General features: G+C 39.9%; 2 protein-coding genes across 2 annotated transcripts; one reads left to right on the top strand and one right to left on the bottom strand.

Moving 5' to 3' along the window:
- Window positions 1–126: 126 nt before the first annotated feature.
- On the bottom strand, window positions 127–14,235 carry khsrp (KH-type splicing regulatory protein). The gene is made up of 18 exons (XM_084930635.1): window positions 13,914–14,235; window positions 12,105–12,204; window positions 11,969–12,022; window positions 11,852–11,888; window positions 11,700–11,758; window positions 10,508–10,579; window positions 10,363–10,420; window positions 9,335–9,482; window positions 8,705–8,803; window positions 8,515–8,616; window positions 8,327–8,429; window positions 3,809–3,933; window positions 3,075–3,371; window positions 2,857–2,966; window positions 2,670–2,755; window positions 2,380–2,589; window positions 1,935–2,149; window positions 127–1,039 (listed from the first exon to the last, which is right to left on the bottom strand). Exons 1-18 carry the CDS (start codon window positions 14,001–14,003, stop codon window positions 1,031–1,033), a joined length of 1,974 nt encoding a protein of 657 aa, XP_084786761.1. The 5' UTR covers window positions 14,004–14,235; the 3' UTR covers window positions 127–1,030.
- LOC146385073 (E3 SUMO-protein ligase ZBED1-like) lies at window positions 4,161–6,580 on the top strand. The gene is made up of 2 exons (XM_084930636.1): window positions 4,161–5,869; window positions 6,068–6,580. Exons 1-2 carry the CDS (start codon window positions 4,439–4,441, stop codon window positions 6,536–6,538), a joined length of 1,902 nt encoding a protein of 633 aa, XP_084786762.1. The 5' UTR covers window positions 4,161–4,438; the 3' UTR covers window positions 6,539–6,580.
- Window positions 14,236–16,013: the final 1,778 nt, after the last annotated feature.

Below are 16,013 nucleotides of genomic sequence, written 5' to 3'. Positions count from 1 at the left end.
TGGATGGACGGTTGAAAACTTTCAAATATGAATAAAAAAAACATTAAACTTGAAAGAATAACTTTCATTTTAGGCATATTAGCTAATATGGCATTACAAACAGCACAGGGGATTATCACACAAGACTGGTAATTGAATGTTTTTATTTAAGTATTTAAAAACAAGCTGTAAAAAACAAAACAAACAAAAAGAAAAAAAAAAATCAGCATACAATAAGAGAACTTACTGGAAAAGAGACTATTCTTTTCATTGTAAAGATGTAGAAATGAAACCAAGGGCAGTCAAGCACACAAACACATACATGCACAAAGAACCAGCCTACATAACTGCAGGACAGTTAGTGCCTTATTACAGCCAACTTACACACGGTCTTCTGTTCAGTAGCATACACTGTATACAGACACACAAGACTTGCCCCTTGAGGAAAATCACAAAGAATGTAATTAAAAATAAGAAATTATGACAGCAGGAAGAAGTTCACCTGCAACTTAAACACTGGAATCTTTTTTTGTAAAAAAACTGAAGTTTAAAAAAGTACCAAGAAGAAGAAGAAAAAAAAAAGAACAACAACTTCTGCCATACAAACATAATTTTTTGAATATATTCAAAATACTGCTAGACAGTTTTTACCTTCAGCAAACAGAAGGGGAAAACTACTGACATGTGAGTCATTGTTGAGATGCTGTTGTGCTAGCTTGCAAGCAAAGATGCTTATTATTTCACATTTAAGAAAAAAAATTCCAAACCATCTGATGTATTACAAGGTGAAGGTGAGGTGAAGGGGTAAGTTAGTGCTTTTTTTCAATACATCTGCAAAATGCATTCCCTTTTGAATTTCATTAAAACACATTAAACAAACAGGAAGGTTTGAATACAAAATGTCTGAGAGGATGAGTTAACCACAGGCTTATTGTCCTATTAAAGCCCAAAAAACTGGGAATTAAAAAAACAAACAAACAAAAAAAAAAACAAAAAAAAAAAACCAAGCCCGGAGATTCAACACATCCGCCCAACAGAACAAGTCACACGTTTACTGGGCCTGAAAAGAAGAGAAAAGATGTCATAGAGAAGCACTGATCTAGTCACACTAATAAAAGACAAAAATGTTCTTACAATCAAAATCAACAGTTGATGTTGTCGATTTCCTGGTATTTTATTTTTTTTATTTTTTTTAAAAAGGCTTTTTCTGTTTTCTTTAACCATTTTCTTTTAGTATTAAGTTTTACCATATATTCTAGTTCTTCTCAAATTCAGTTGATATACCCTTATGGTACTAAAGAGTCATTTTAAATTTTGATTTATAAATGTTTATTTGCTTTGTTCCATCTTCTTGTCAGTTATCTGTAAAATACTTTGAACTGAAGGTAACGTGCATGAAAGGTGCCAAATAAATAATTCAACGTAAATGCCATTTCCATCGTTAGACAGAAGAATATGGAAACTACTGATGTGGTTGATTTAAGCTACTGGTTGAGAAGCTTAACCCAAGATAAAACATCCCTGGTTCATATAAAAAAAATCCTATGTGTAATTGAGCTTAACTTCATCGGTGAACCTGTGATGGTTGGAAACATCATTGCTGGCCTTTTGACCAACCCACTTTGACATAGATGCATATACATTTTTGCATGTTACCATTCCAACTGAACTACAAATCACATATATCCAGATCTTGCTTTTTACACCATCTTTACATAAGGCGGTGTCCATTTGTCACCCTGCTGCCAGAACAGTTTTGTAGCCTACCATAATGTTATCTCATAGCTGTGAGGATCACTCTATTATCCATTTTTACAGAATTCTATACACAAAATTTGGGGATTATTCCCAAATTAATTTCTTTTTCATTAATTAAATATATAGCTAATTAATTAATTTCGTTTACCCCCTTCCTTCCAAGCAGCCATGAGGTCAGTTTTAAACATCAGCCATACCTGTTGTCCCTGCTGTGGAGCAGCTGCTTGTCCAGGAGCCTGGCCTGTCTGTCCATAGTAGGCAGCCTGCTGTCTGTAGTACTCAGCCCAGGCTGCACTGTAGTCCTGCTGGCCACCAGGTGCAGCTCCTCCTGCTGCAGCTGCTGTGGGGGCTGCTGCTGTGCCTGGAGCAGCTGCTGTGCCTGGAGCAGCTGCTGCCCCTCCTGCTGGCTGAGCTGGAAAAGAAAAACAAGTGCAAACATACATTATATATGTACAGTTACATGCTACAAGCACATATGGATGAATGAATAATATATTAGCATTAAAGTCACTTGTGAGATGGCAGCACATTTGACGGTTGTGACTTTTTAAATTCTTTAAGAATTAAATATTTGAAGTTGTTAAAGGCTGTCAGTTACAGACTGTAATAAACATTATTTACTCAAAATTAGTTCCAACTTACTCATGCCCATCTTCTTATAATACTCTTCCCAAGCCTTAGTGTAGTCTGGCTGACCCCCAGCAGTCTGGGCTGCCGGGCTCTGGTCCCCTGGTGCTGCTGCTGCTGCAGGAGCTCCTGGATTCTGAGCTGGCATTGTCCCCCCTGGCTGCTGCCCGTAATATTGTGCATAGTAGGCTGCCCATGCTGCATTTGGGTCTGCTGCAGCCTTATCTAATTGGGAAAGATGAAATCCAGTTGAGGAATAAATCAAGTAATGAAACAAACAAAAGAGAAATAAATAAAGGACTTACTGGGGTCATATGGATTTGGGGCTTGCCACTGCTGATAGGCATTTCCCCAACCCTGAGAATACTGGGGACCACCTGGTGCAGCTCCACTGCAGAGAGAGACGGGACAGTTAAAGCATAAACCACCTACTTATATGAGTTGACCCTGAAAGAAAACACACTGGCACAACTATTTACACACTGTACTTACTGAGGAGCTCCACCAGGAGGCCCTGCATTATAAGGGTTCGGATTATAGGGACCCATTGGACCAGGTGGCCCTCCTGGACCAGGACCACCACCCACAGGACACAATGGGGCCTGGAAAAACAGGGAATAAAAATCATTATACCAATAACTTCAGACTGCATGGGATCTTTAGGCAGCTGCTTAAAGTCATTCTCTGCTTTGTAAGTAATATGAACCTACCTCAATCTTCTCTTCTATAAGCTGCTTTGCATGATCAATCTGTTGTGGAGACCCTCTGATGGTGAACAGTTTGAAATTCGGGTCACCGTTTGGAGGTGGCTGACGAGATATCTCCACAAATGCACCAGTTTGCTGGTTGATAGACTTGACATTCTCTCCTCCTCTGCCAATAACAAGCCCACATTTGTGAGCAGGGATGGAGAAAGTCATCTCACCTCCTGGTGGACCCCAGTTCCCTTGGCCTCTACCCTGCCCTCGGCCACCAGGTGGCATACCAGCACCGGGACCCGGAGGACCCTGTGAAAGAAACATGCCACATTCTTTTTAATTAACACAAAATTCAACATTAAAATTTCTTAAAGAGGCCCTTATTAAACGTGTGTAACATTTCAAATAATGAGGTCAGTGTTTATAACAGTTATCCCTGGGTGCCAAAAGTTCAGGCTGAAGACTGACTTAATGGTCATCTCAGCCACACAGCTTTGGCCCCACCCACTTTGTGTTTGCACCTTCTCTGTTTAATGGCTAGCCTATCTAGAGAGGAAAAGAGGAGCTAAAATGATCTGTTTCATACACATAACCTGAGGGTCTGCATAAACACCCAGTATGCAATAAATAAGGATTATTTGGAATCATGCAAAGCTACTCTAGCATAATCCAAGAAGAAAAAATATGGAGTTTAAATTGAGCATTTTAAATTACATCCCCTGCCCGTCTCTTCAGCGTGTACTTACCCCTTGCCCACCCTCCTCTCTGGCACGGATGCTCTGTAGCAGGTCAGTGATGATCGAGGCAGCGTGCTGACACTGATCTGGTGGACCCATAATATGAGCAATCTTTTCAGGACCTGTACCATCATCTGTAAAGAGTAGGAAAATGACAGTTGGGTTTATTGATGGGAGTCCACACTGAGACAAAAACAAACAAACAAAAATTTCCAGCCACCAATACTGAGTAGATGTATGTATGGTATAAATGTGAACATCCTAGGTGACTTCCTTCTCAGTTATCACACCCACAAGACTTTCAGAAAATTTGAGCTCTGACCTTGACCTCAAGGTCAAAGTCACGATTCAAATTCATCCAAGATTTGTAGCAGATGCACCTATGGTATGAATTTCAAAACTATGTCATTTTCGAGTTATCGTATTCCCAAACTTGGGTGTCCACTAGGGGTGGGGGAAAAAATCGATACTGCGTAGTATCGCGATATTTTGTTTGCTAATAATGTATCGATACAGGGACAGCAGACATCGATATTTTGTTCCAAAAACTTCCAGTCCACCAGATGGTGCGGTTGAGCTTTTTCTCTAGTGAGGTCAGCAGAGGTTAGGTCAGCACATGGGAAAATTGATCAAACAAAGATGGAGGAAGAAAAAGAGATCAGGAAAGCGCCATCTGCGTTTAAATCAAACGTCTGGACGTACTTTGGATTTTTTAACAAGGATGGAACAAATGAGATGGATATGACACACGGGATTTGCAAGGTGTGTCGTATGAAAATAAAGTACTCTGGGAATACTACGAACATGAGGGCCCATCTTACACGGCACCATCCAAAAATAGCATTAACCGCGGACGGGAAAGCTAGCTCTAAATCAGCTCCACTGAAAAATCAACCAACGCTGGACACTCTTAGCTTAGCAAAGCTATCTCCCAATTCAGAGCGAGCTAAGAAAATAACACAATCTATCACGTACTTCATCTGCAAAGACCTGCGTCCTTACAACATTGTGGAAAACGAGGGCTTTTCTTACATGATCAAGACGCTGGAACCCAGGTATGTGATACCATCACGACGTTTTTTCGCGGACACAGCCGTACCCAATCTCTACATAGATGTGAAGCATAAAGTTGAGGAAAGTTTGAGCACAGCAGAAAGGGTTGCATTAACTTGCGACGCATGGACCTCGCGGGCTGTGGATTCATATGTGACTATAACAGCTCATTATCTCACAGCGGACTGGCAACTGCTGTCTTACGTTCTCCAAACTCGAACATTACATGAAAGTCACACCGGAGCGAACATTGCAAATCTCCTGCAAAATGCAGCACAGGAATGGGGGATTGCCGACAAAAATCTGGTGGTTGTCACCGACAATGCTTCTAATATGACAATTGCCACTCAGCTAGCGGGATACCTGCATGTGAAGTGTTTCGCCCATACGCTCAATCTGGCATCACAACGAGCCTTAAACCTGCCTGCAGTAGCCAGGGTCTTGGGGAGAGTGCGGCGCATAACTGGGTTTTTCAATAGAAGCACAGTGGCAAACCATGCTCTGGAGCAAAAACAGAAAATGTTACAGCTCCCGACTCACAAGCTCAAGACCGACGTCTGCACGAGATGGAACAGTGCTTATGACATGCTCCAGCATTTCCTTGAACAACAACCTGCGATTTGTGCAGCGCTGCTGTCTCCCGAAGTCAGAAAGAGTAGCACAGATATCTTTACTCTAAATGAGACGGATATTGGGAACACTGAAGAAATTGTCCGGGCCTTGAAGTCAATGCAAGTCGTGACTACTGTGATGTCTGAGGAAAAGAATCCTACTCTGTCTCTCGTAGCACAGCTGTTGCACGACACCCAAGACAACATTGGTGACACAGCGCTGGTCAGAAACATCAAGCAAAGTATCAGTCAAGATCTTAAGAAGAGATATGCCAGCACAGTCGAGAGGAACACCCTCTACACAGCATCAGCTCTCGACCCACGCTTTAAAACCCTGCCGTTCCTGTCACTGGAGGAAAGACAGGAAACCTATGCCAGAGTGGTTGCTGAGGCTATAACCCTTCAGGTAAGCAAACATTCTGGTGTTATAATTTAAATAACTTACTTACAATATTAGTAGATCGGTAATATTTTTGTCATATTGGTAATATTCTATTTAACAATTAAATACATTAATTATAATTTGCTAACATATTACTGCATACTAAAAGATATGAAATATTTATTTTCTCCCTCTCTCTGTATGTGTGTGGGTTTTCTACAGGAAGAAAAGAGGCAGCAGCCCATCTGTGAGCCAGAAGCCCATGAACATCATGAGAAACCTGACGAGACTGAACAAAATCCCAGACCCCCTCTCATACCAGCCAAGATGAGGAAGTCTTGTGGATTAACAGACTTGCTTGGTCAGACTTATGGTGATGTTGGAGCCCCACCAAAATCATTATCTGCCACAGCTGAGGAGGAGGTGAAAAGATACCAGGAGGTCACGTCACTGGCACTCACAGAAGACCCACTAAGCTGGTGGAAATCCCATGAGGAAGTCTATCCTTTCCTGGCCACGCTGGCAAAAAGATACCTTTGTATCCCAGGTACTAGTGTCTCGGCTGAAAGAGTCTTCTCAACCGCTGGAGACATCGTCACAGCAAAACGGAGCACTCTGACTTCAGAGCATGTTGATCAGCTCCTTTTTCTGAGCAAGAATGCTGACATTGCTTCACTGTCCAAATGTGTTTAACTTTTTAGGGCAGCAACAAACAGGACAGTTTACTTATTTTAATTTAAGAAATGTTTTATTTTATTTAAATTTAAAACTTTTTTATTTAATGTAAAATTATATTTTGTTTTAAGCTATAATTGTACCAGATAGTTACGTTCAGTTAAGTTGGTTACTAGACTGTTATACAAACCGTTCACTTTGTCAGCAATAAAACTGACTGACATGAGAGAAAGACTGAGTGTGAGACTTTATTATTAGATAAAATGAATATTGATAAAGTTTACCTTTATGGACAAAATCTGCAGTAGAAAAAATATGTGATAAATCACAAAATATCGTATTGCAATACCCAGAATATTGCAAAAATATATATAAAAAAAAAAAAAAAAAATCGCAATAATATCGTATCGTGAGTTAAGTATTGTGATAATATCGTATCGTGGGGTGTATGGTGATTCCCACCTCTAGTGTCCACGTCGCCCACCTGCCCAGTGGGGTGAAGATATTTTTCAATTTTATTACATGCAGTGAAAGTAGAGTGTAGGGCTGCACGATTTTGCATAAAATGAGAATCACGATTTTTTTGCTTAGAATTGAGATCACGATTCTCTCACGATTTTTTTTTCCAATAAAAATATTTATTGCACTTATTAACTGCACATCAACTTCGCAACAGTTGAGACTGAACATAAAAACAATAAATGTCTCACTTGTCTACTCTTACGTACAAAACCTTAAAATACTTTACTGACTTTAACAATACTTTAACAATAACTTTTTGAACAGTATTCTTTGCGTGTGTAAGGTGATGACAGAGGTAGGTAATAGGTATGTTTCTTAAAATGTAAACCACAAATATTAACAAAATATAACGCTTGACATGACAATATGATAGTTGACCATGGCAGGACCATAAGTCTGTCGTTGCCGCAAAATGTTGTACTGCTTGTAATTCCGTCTCCACCGTTGCTCGACTCTGCGTGTATAGAGCAGGTAGTGCAACATTTGAAAAATTGTTGCGGGACGGCACTGCGTATAGGGTGTTGATCATTTTCCTAAATCCCTCGTTTTGCACAGTGTTGATGGGAGCCATATCTTTAGCCAGGTGATAAGTAATAGCCTCCGTAATTTCTTTGTGCCTGCGGGAGTTCGACGCGTATGGGGAAGCGCTGTATAACGTTCCCGTTATTGATGTTTGGGTGGTTGACGGGGACGGATTTTCTCCTGTCACTTTCTTGGCCTTTACAGCTTCGTCATATTGCACTTTATGTGACGTTTGAGGTGGTTATACAGATTTGTAGTGTTACCTTGCGGTGCTGCTACTATGGCAAAACACAGCTTGCAAATTATATATATATATATATATTTTTTTTTTTTACTCTCATCGTCTTCTTTGAAGCCAAAAAACTTCCACACGGAGGAATGAGAACCTTTTCTTGGAAGTAGTTTTACAGTAGGGTTGTCATTCTCACCGCGACCAGCGAGCTTTTCCTCTGCGCTCATTGTGTTTTCTCCCCTCCGGCAGTTTCTCTCACGTGCTCTCCGTTGTTTTTTCCCTGCCAAATGGCTTCTGTATCACGTGGTATAAGGCTCCGCCCTTGTCATTTGTTGAGCAGGAAGAGTGAGCGCTTGTTTTCATGCAGATTATGTCCCAGATCAAAATGCGGTACAATCGTCTTTTCTTTTTTTTTTCTTTTTTCTTTTTTTAAATCGTTGTCCTTTGGAAATGAGATCGCACATAAGTATGAATCGAGATCGCGATTTTCTAGCGATTAATCGTGCAGCCCTAGTAGAGTGAGAGTGTACCTGGTTTAAACTGTATTTTCACACCAGCATCACTCTGGATCTTCTTGATCATCTCTCCACTGCGACCAATCACAACTCCCACAGAGTGCCGCGGGACAGCTATCTGTAACATTAAATAAACACTTAACCATTCAGAGTTGATGTGTCTCACTGTGCTGGTCGAATTCAAACACACTGTCTTTACTCACTTCTATGCCCCCTCCTCCCATCCTTGATCCATATTCGTTCCTCTCTCCAAAACCCTGATGTTCCCTCTCTCGTAGGATCTCATTAACCATCTCCTTAGCTTGCTAGAAAGGCAACACAATGAAAAATTTTAACCAACAGCAGCTTAACATATTTCCCGCACAAATGAAACCACTCAACCCAAAACGGTACCTGGACTTTGTATGGGTCTCCGATGATACGAAGAGGTTTATCTATGTTGGGTGGCTGCGACGCATCTTGGATAAGAATCATTTTGACTCCAGCTCGCTCCTAAGAATTAAGGAAGAGGTATATTACAGACACATGGCAGATTAACCAAACTTCGGCACATTAGACTGTCCATTTGTTGCACTGGGATTTCGTACTATGTATGTGATATGTCAGGTGTTATTTGTAATAATTTTTTTCCAAATATTTTTATGCTTTAATTTCTACAGCTCCCTCATCTTGGAATTAAAAACAACCTTCAGGAGATTGTCTAAATGTTTAAAGTCACTTTATATGACCTTGAGTTACCACAGGTTCTAAATGTTACTCCTGATTATTAAGGCCTTTCTTGGCACAAATCAAAACAATTAACTGTTCTGCTGTTTTAGTTTTCCCCAGCTTCAAGTTTGCAACTTTGATTGTTACTTTAATTATATACTTAATTTTGTGCATTTTATGCGCACATTTGTTTGCGTTACTAGTTTATGCAACTACTGATCTCTGCACTCTTACAAAAGCAGTGTTGCTGGCTATCTTTTCCTGGTTAAATAAATAATCATCACCATCTGTATAACTGAATGCTGCATGTGTCACCTGCAGTTGTTTGATAGTCTCTCCTCCTTTGCCGATAATAAGGCCAGCCTTTCCAGCAGGGATTATCATCTCTTGCATGGAACTTGACTGACCGTTGGTTGACTCGTGACCTCTGGACACAATGTCATCTAGAATCGCCCTGGCTCTCCTGCAAGCAAATTCATATCAAGGTCATGAAATGATTGAAGAACACAAGGTTAATGTGGCACAGACGCAACCTAGTTAACATTTCACACCATTACTGCAGAAAGTCCAAGCAACTTTTACAGCACACAGTATGGCATTGCCTCAGAAAGCTAAAAGGATTTGAACAGGTAACCCTGCTAAATGTTTATAATAAGGACTATCTCCCAATGTGACTGTAGGTACGACCTAGGACCAACCAACAGGAATGCTGCATGAAATAACACGCTGATCCAAAAAAAAAAAAAAAAAAAAAAAATCACGATTGCCTCAAGGAGGACAAAGAATGGGAACAAGCTACAGCAGAGTCACAGCCCATGATTCAATATTTTTTAAATCACCATGCAGCCAACCTGTCTTGTTGTCCTAGACAAGTTTCATTAGATCTATGTTGCACAGAGTGCCTTAGAACTGATAAAGCTTCTGACATCTTATAGTATCCAAGCAGTTACACAACATGTCCAAATCCCTGAGAGCACGCCAACTTCCTCCAGTCACCTAAAGATTCATGGCATACATACAATAGCAAACAAACAATGATTAGTTTAAGGACCATATTTATGGTTTAAGCTTAATATAGGATACAGACAACACAGAGTCATGTCTTAGAGGCCAAACTCATCCCAATAGTGCAAACCACTGAAACTTAACAAGTACACAGGAAATAAAGATTTCACACAATCTAAAGCTGTACCAGGAGGTTTGTCTATCATTTAACTAGGCTGGCCATCAATCTCTTGTTACTACTTCTCCCTACAGATATTAATAATGAAATAAAATTTACCACAAACCAAACTTCTTGACAGCTTTTCCCAATATTTAAAAGACTTAAAGGACCAACTTACTGTATGGCATCGGGTGATCCTGTGAGGGAAATGCTTCTTTCTGGCAGACCAACACTGTCTGTGGATTGATATGATAACAATTATAAATCAAAAGGGACGATGGTATATCGATGAGGCACCGTTTACTTAACTAATCACAGCTCACCGTGTGCAATTTGGACTTTGCAGCCAGATTCTTGCTGAATTTTGTTAATCTGTTCGCCTCCTCGCCCAATGACTTTAAGGAAAACAGAAGAATGTTGAGTTTAGTCTGAACTAGGGCTGCCACGATTAGTCGACTAGTCACGATTACGTCGACTATCAAAATCGTCGACGACTGATTTAATAGTCGACGCATCGTTTGAAGCTTTGTAAGATCCTGAAAGACGCAGGAATAAGTAGTAGGATTTAAGAGTGTAATAACGGACTGAAACAGAAGATGGAAGCACTGCATGTACAAGGATGCCAGCTGCCGTTAAACCCCGAAGAAGAAGAAGCTGTGTCCCAGAATTCACAGCGCGGCTCAGCGCAGTTGTCAACAATGGCGGCAGCTAGTTAGTTTTAATATTACTCTTATTATTCTTTCTGGGTCACAAAATAAACGTTTAACATATTTTCAGGCGAGAATGTAGCTGTGTAAACCTCAAATATCTGCTCAGTTTATCAAGACACCACATATTTTCAAAAGCGCTCCGACGTTTTCGGAGACGTCTGTTACCCACTAGCTCGATAGCTAGCCGGGGCAAGGCTCACTAGAGCCCGTGAGAACACCGGACTCCCAGCAAATCGTTTTCAAACCCACCGCCGTCTTTCGCTACTCAGGTTAAACATACATAAGTCACTTAGATAACTTAAAAATGTTATTGTTTGGCTTTTTTTAGTATTTTATTTGTTCCTGAGTAAATCGGTTTGGCTGAGATTAAAGTTATAGTTTTTACACAGCTGAATAAACGTCAAGCAGACAGCTGATTATCAGAAATGTGAGATGCTCGAGAATTTACTCCGGTGTCCTGTTATATTTTAGATAGCAAGGAGTTTATTAAACTTCACCGAAGCAATCTGCAAATTTCATTAAAATTCAATAAACTATCATCTTGTCTTTATTTTTAGTTAGCACATACCTTAAACACTTAAAGCTGTAAGCTAATGATAGTTATATAAGAGCAGATGCTGCTGGTGCAATAAGCTGTACGTTTTACGTCTAATGGATGCATGATCTGATTAGTTGACTAATCGCAAAAATAATCGGTGACTAGTCGACTATCAAAATAATCGTTTGTGGCAGCCCTAGTCTGAACATGTGTAACATAGCAACACGGGAATAATTTGTACAGTTTATGAAGGGTTTGTCTACTCACTGAGCCCAACCATGCTATCAGGCACTCTGCACTCTTCTGTCATTGTGGAGGGCCTTACACTGCAGACACATGATCGTGAATAATTAATGACATACAGTGTTTCAACAATAAACAGCAAAAGGTGTTTACATAAAGAAAAATAAAAGTCAAACCTTTGCTGGGACAGAGCAGCTAGCTGAGCTCCAATAGCTGTAAGAGATTCAAAACTGGTGAGCAGGTGGAAACTGAGCAAAAAGGAGTTATTGTAACTAGAGAATTATTTAACGTACACATTGCAGAATCTCTTTCACTCTGTGATGCTACCTTCTTGGCATCGGGTTCATCTGGAAACAGAAATAATAGTAAGCCTTCAAAGTGGAGTAAAGGAAACTGTAGACAGAGTCCAAGTTTGATCAGATTTTCTACCTCCTTCTTCCAGGGATCGTTTCTGTGATGTGAACGGGTAGCTCTCAGCTCCTCCGTTGTTTGTCGGGGACACACCGTCACCACCAATTTTAGCTGCAATCTGGAAAGAGGTGAATACTGGATTAAACCAGAAACCTTTGCAAAGGCATCTGAAATGTGTCTATTTTGGCAAGAAATCTTTGACATTGCTTGGAGCTTTCAGACATGTTCAGCTCATGTCATATAAATAAAAGATCTTCACATTTAAAACTGCAAATCAACAGACACATGAATATATGTTTAATTATGAGGAGATAATGTAGTGCTAATAAATGATGCTCCCACAGCATTCAGGGGTTTGGGTTGTTTGTTACAAAGAAAGAGTAGAAATTTTGAGAGATGTGTGCATGTGCCAGGTTGGGAAGAATAAACTAATGATAATATTGCAGTGCATTGAATCCCTACAAAACTGATCATCATTCTGTTAATATTATATATAATTGACTACAGATTTATATCAGACTTTTCATTAACCCTTCACTGCATAGTGCTGATATGGACACTGTCTTGTTTAAGAATTACTGGTACAAATGATTTAGTTATCATTTTAACTCTGGTTATTCTTACAGTCCAAAACAATGTTTAGTTCTGCTCCACATTATAAATTAAAAAGATGTGATCCCCAGGTCTTTTAATGTCCCTTTTGTATCACAGAAAAATGCTTTCATGTGCCAAGTGGCTTCCGTTTGGAATAAATTATCTTTAAATGTCCATTTTATCACTGTTTTAAACAAGCTTTGTTTTTGACTTATGTTTTCAGTACGGTAAGTCTATTCATTTCTATTTCTATGTCTATTCAGTATGTTCATTTATTTCTTCTCTAACTGAATAACTTAATAGGTTTGTTTTGTATGAAAGTGTAGTTTAATTTGCTTTTTATTATTGGTTATTGTTGGTTTGTTTTTGTTGTGTTATGCATTATAATAAATATCCTACCACTTGTTGTATAAATGTTTGTTCTGACTCCCTGGGCTTATCCACATATAGTTGATCAAATATTAAGTACTTAGTATAATATTAGAAGCCACTTTGAAACATGAGCCATTGTGACTGTGCCCCAAATTAATGGAAGCACGACAGTCAGACAACCCCACACTAATTTAAATCTAATAAATCAAAGAAATTATAATCCAATGTTAGCAGTCCCTTCAAGTATCACAAATAACCTTCAACGATCTTAATTTATCAAAAAATATTAATTTAATATTATCTATATTCAACATCTCAAAATATAGCTATCACCAGATAAAATATACGATGTGTTTTTTTATTTTGTTGAAATAAACAACTATACTTGTTAATGAAAATAGTCATTAGCTGAAAAATAACCCTTTACAGTGAAAAAAAGTAAACGATGGCTCCTGAACTCTTTTCAGTCAATGATCTACATGAATCAAAACAGCCATAATGCTATAATACAGTTACCTAATAAATGCCTCATAAATGAATGGAGATGAGCCCCATATAATAGCTAACCGTTAACTAACGGGTAATAAGTAAATGTTGCTTACTTAGCCCAAGTTCACTAAATTTACCTCAAGGATCGCGGTAGGGACAAACATTTCATTTATGTAACAGAGCCATGCTAACACACACAATTCAATTGCCTCGATCTGAACGGAAAGTAGGGCAAATGAATGGCTTTGCTATTAGCTAGTGTGCTACCTCGCTAACTAAAGCTAACGTTACTGGTCGTTGTGCTAGCTGCGGTTTCAGAGCAGCTAATTAGCTCGCCGGCTGACTCCTCTCGTAGTCGAGCGCTTGGATTACCTGTCTGGCTCGCTGAACGGCATCTGCGAAAGCGTCGTTTTTCATTCCTGCTCCGACTCCATTTGATGGCAGAGAGCTGTAATCAGACATGCTGCTCCCAGAGGGCTAACACAAACGCGCGCGCGCGCACACACACACACACAGGGGGGGGGCAGGCAGGCTGGACAGCTTTGGCCGGGTCGAGCTGCGCAGAAGCGGGAAGGTTAACAGGAGCGTAAAGGGAGACACCGATGTGTGTGAGATCTCCTACCACGCCGGCAAACTTCCCTGCTTGAAATAACCAATCAATGCATGTTCGACCCCGGGTTTTCTTCTTCCTCTTCCTTGTACCTTTGAGGGTTAAATTGTTAAAAATTTCAAACACAATAAAAAATGTCGCCTCCATCTGGACTGGAGCGTAGTTGCACTGAAATTGCACAGAAACCGATGTCTAGTCATCTCAATGGTTTTTCTTTCAATGTGTTCAAGTAATTGTAGGCTTTTTAAGTGTATTTTTTAGCTTAATAACATTATATCAGATATGTAATTTCCTTATGTAGAGATACACCATGAAGACATTGCAATGGATGCTTAAATTGATGTTTATGTACTTGCTGATACAGACAGTGTTTGGGAGTAACGGAATACATGTAACGGCGTTACGTATTTAAAATGCAAAATATGAGTAACTGTATTCCGTTACAATAACCTTTTAAAAGGGTGGTATTCAGAATACAGTTACTTTAAAAAAAAAATGGATTACACGGTGGTCTTTTCCTGTTTCACATGTTAGGCTATGACATCTCTATTTTTGGTAATTCCACAGGGAAACCCAAACAAAACAGGCATTAAGAGGCTCTAATGCCTGCGTCTCAATCTCGCGGCCCATGTCACCCCTACTTGCGGCGGCATAATGACATGAAGAAATATTTTTAAAAAATGATTTAATATGAAGGCTATAGGCAGAGTGTTACAGGCATAGCCCTAAAGAATGTAGCCTCATGGGCAGTGTAGTCCGTGCTGCAGGGAGAATGGACTGCCATACCCGTGTGTGTGAGCGCGAGGAAGGGAGAGAAAAACTGGAGTGGAAAGTCCGAGGTGTCACCGAGCAGAATCGGGAGATGGAAGCATGTAAATGTAATAATAACCACTGCAGCCATAAAGAGTGCCTGAGGAGCCCAGTTGTAAGTAAGCTGTTAAGACTCGACTGTACACTGTGTTCTGTTTTCCTCCGAAACAATAAGTTCGGTTGGGGTGTTGCCTTTCAACGCCTCTCTCTGTCTCTCGCTAGCAAAGTTGACAAGTTAAGGGTAGCTAGTTTTCGGCTACGAGCCCGCCAGAAGTCTCTTTACGACGGCTCGGAGCCGCAAACCTGTTTTATATACGCGCGGAATAGTTTTCTATACGAGATCGCTGCAAAAAGTGCGGCCTTACCTAATGTCCACCCTACTGTTACTCATTTTATATTAAGATTTAAAAATCTAGTTGGTATTGGTATGGCGAGTAACCTTCAGTAATAGTAATAAATCACACAGCAATAGTACATTCATGTAGTTGTAAAAAGCACGATAATATATTAAGTAATCCAAAGTATTCAGAATACATTACTCTCATTGTGTAACGTAACGGAATACGTTACAAAATACATTTTGGGGCATGTATTCTGTAATCTGTAGTGGAATACATTTTAAAAGTAACCTTCCCAACACTGGATACAGATAATAAGATACTTGTGGTTTAGATGAGTCATTGCCCTGTTAAAATTTGTTCATGTGGCAATAAATCTGGGGAGAAATTATTCTGCAAAAAAACATCTGCTAGAGAAATTATGGTGTCAGAATATTACTCCCACTCAGCGATTATATGCTCTGTCCCTTTGTGGCTTTCACTGCTGGCTCTTTAGTGAAGTCTGAAGTGGCTTTGGCCATTTGTGGCTACCCTTTGGCTCTGGTCCTGACAACCAGTAGCGGTTTTTGATACGGGCGACACGGGCGGTTGCCCGGGGCAGCATCGTTACATACAGCATACATACCGCTACATACAGTCCAGTATATAGAGAGACGAGACGATGAGGCTCCAGTTACAGCAGTGCAAGTAAACAAACAATAAATATAAGAAGAG

This window comes from Perissodus microlepis, chromosome 6, assembly GCF_051167445.1.
Source record: "Perissodus microlepis isolate ML-2025 ecotype Zambia chromosome 6, ASM5116744v1, whole genome shotgun sequence".
Taxonomy (NCBI): domain Eukaryota; kingdom Metazoa; phylum Chordata; class Actinopteri; order Cichliformes; family Cichlidae; genus Perissodus; species Perissodus microlepis.
Note: the sequence above shows the minus strand (reverse complement) of the source record. Positions and strands in the feature narration are given on the sequence as shown.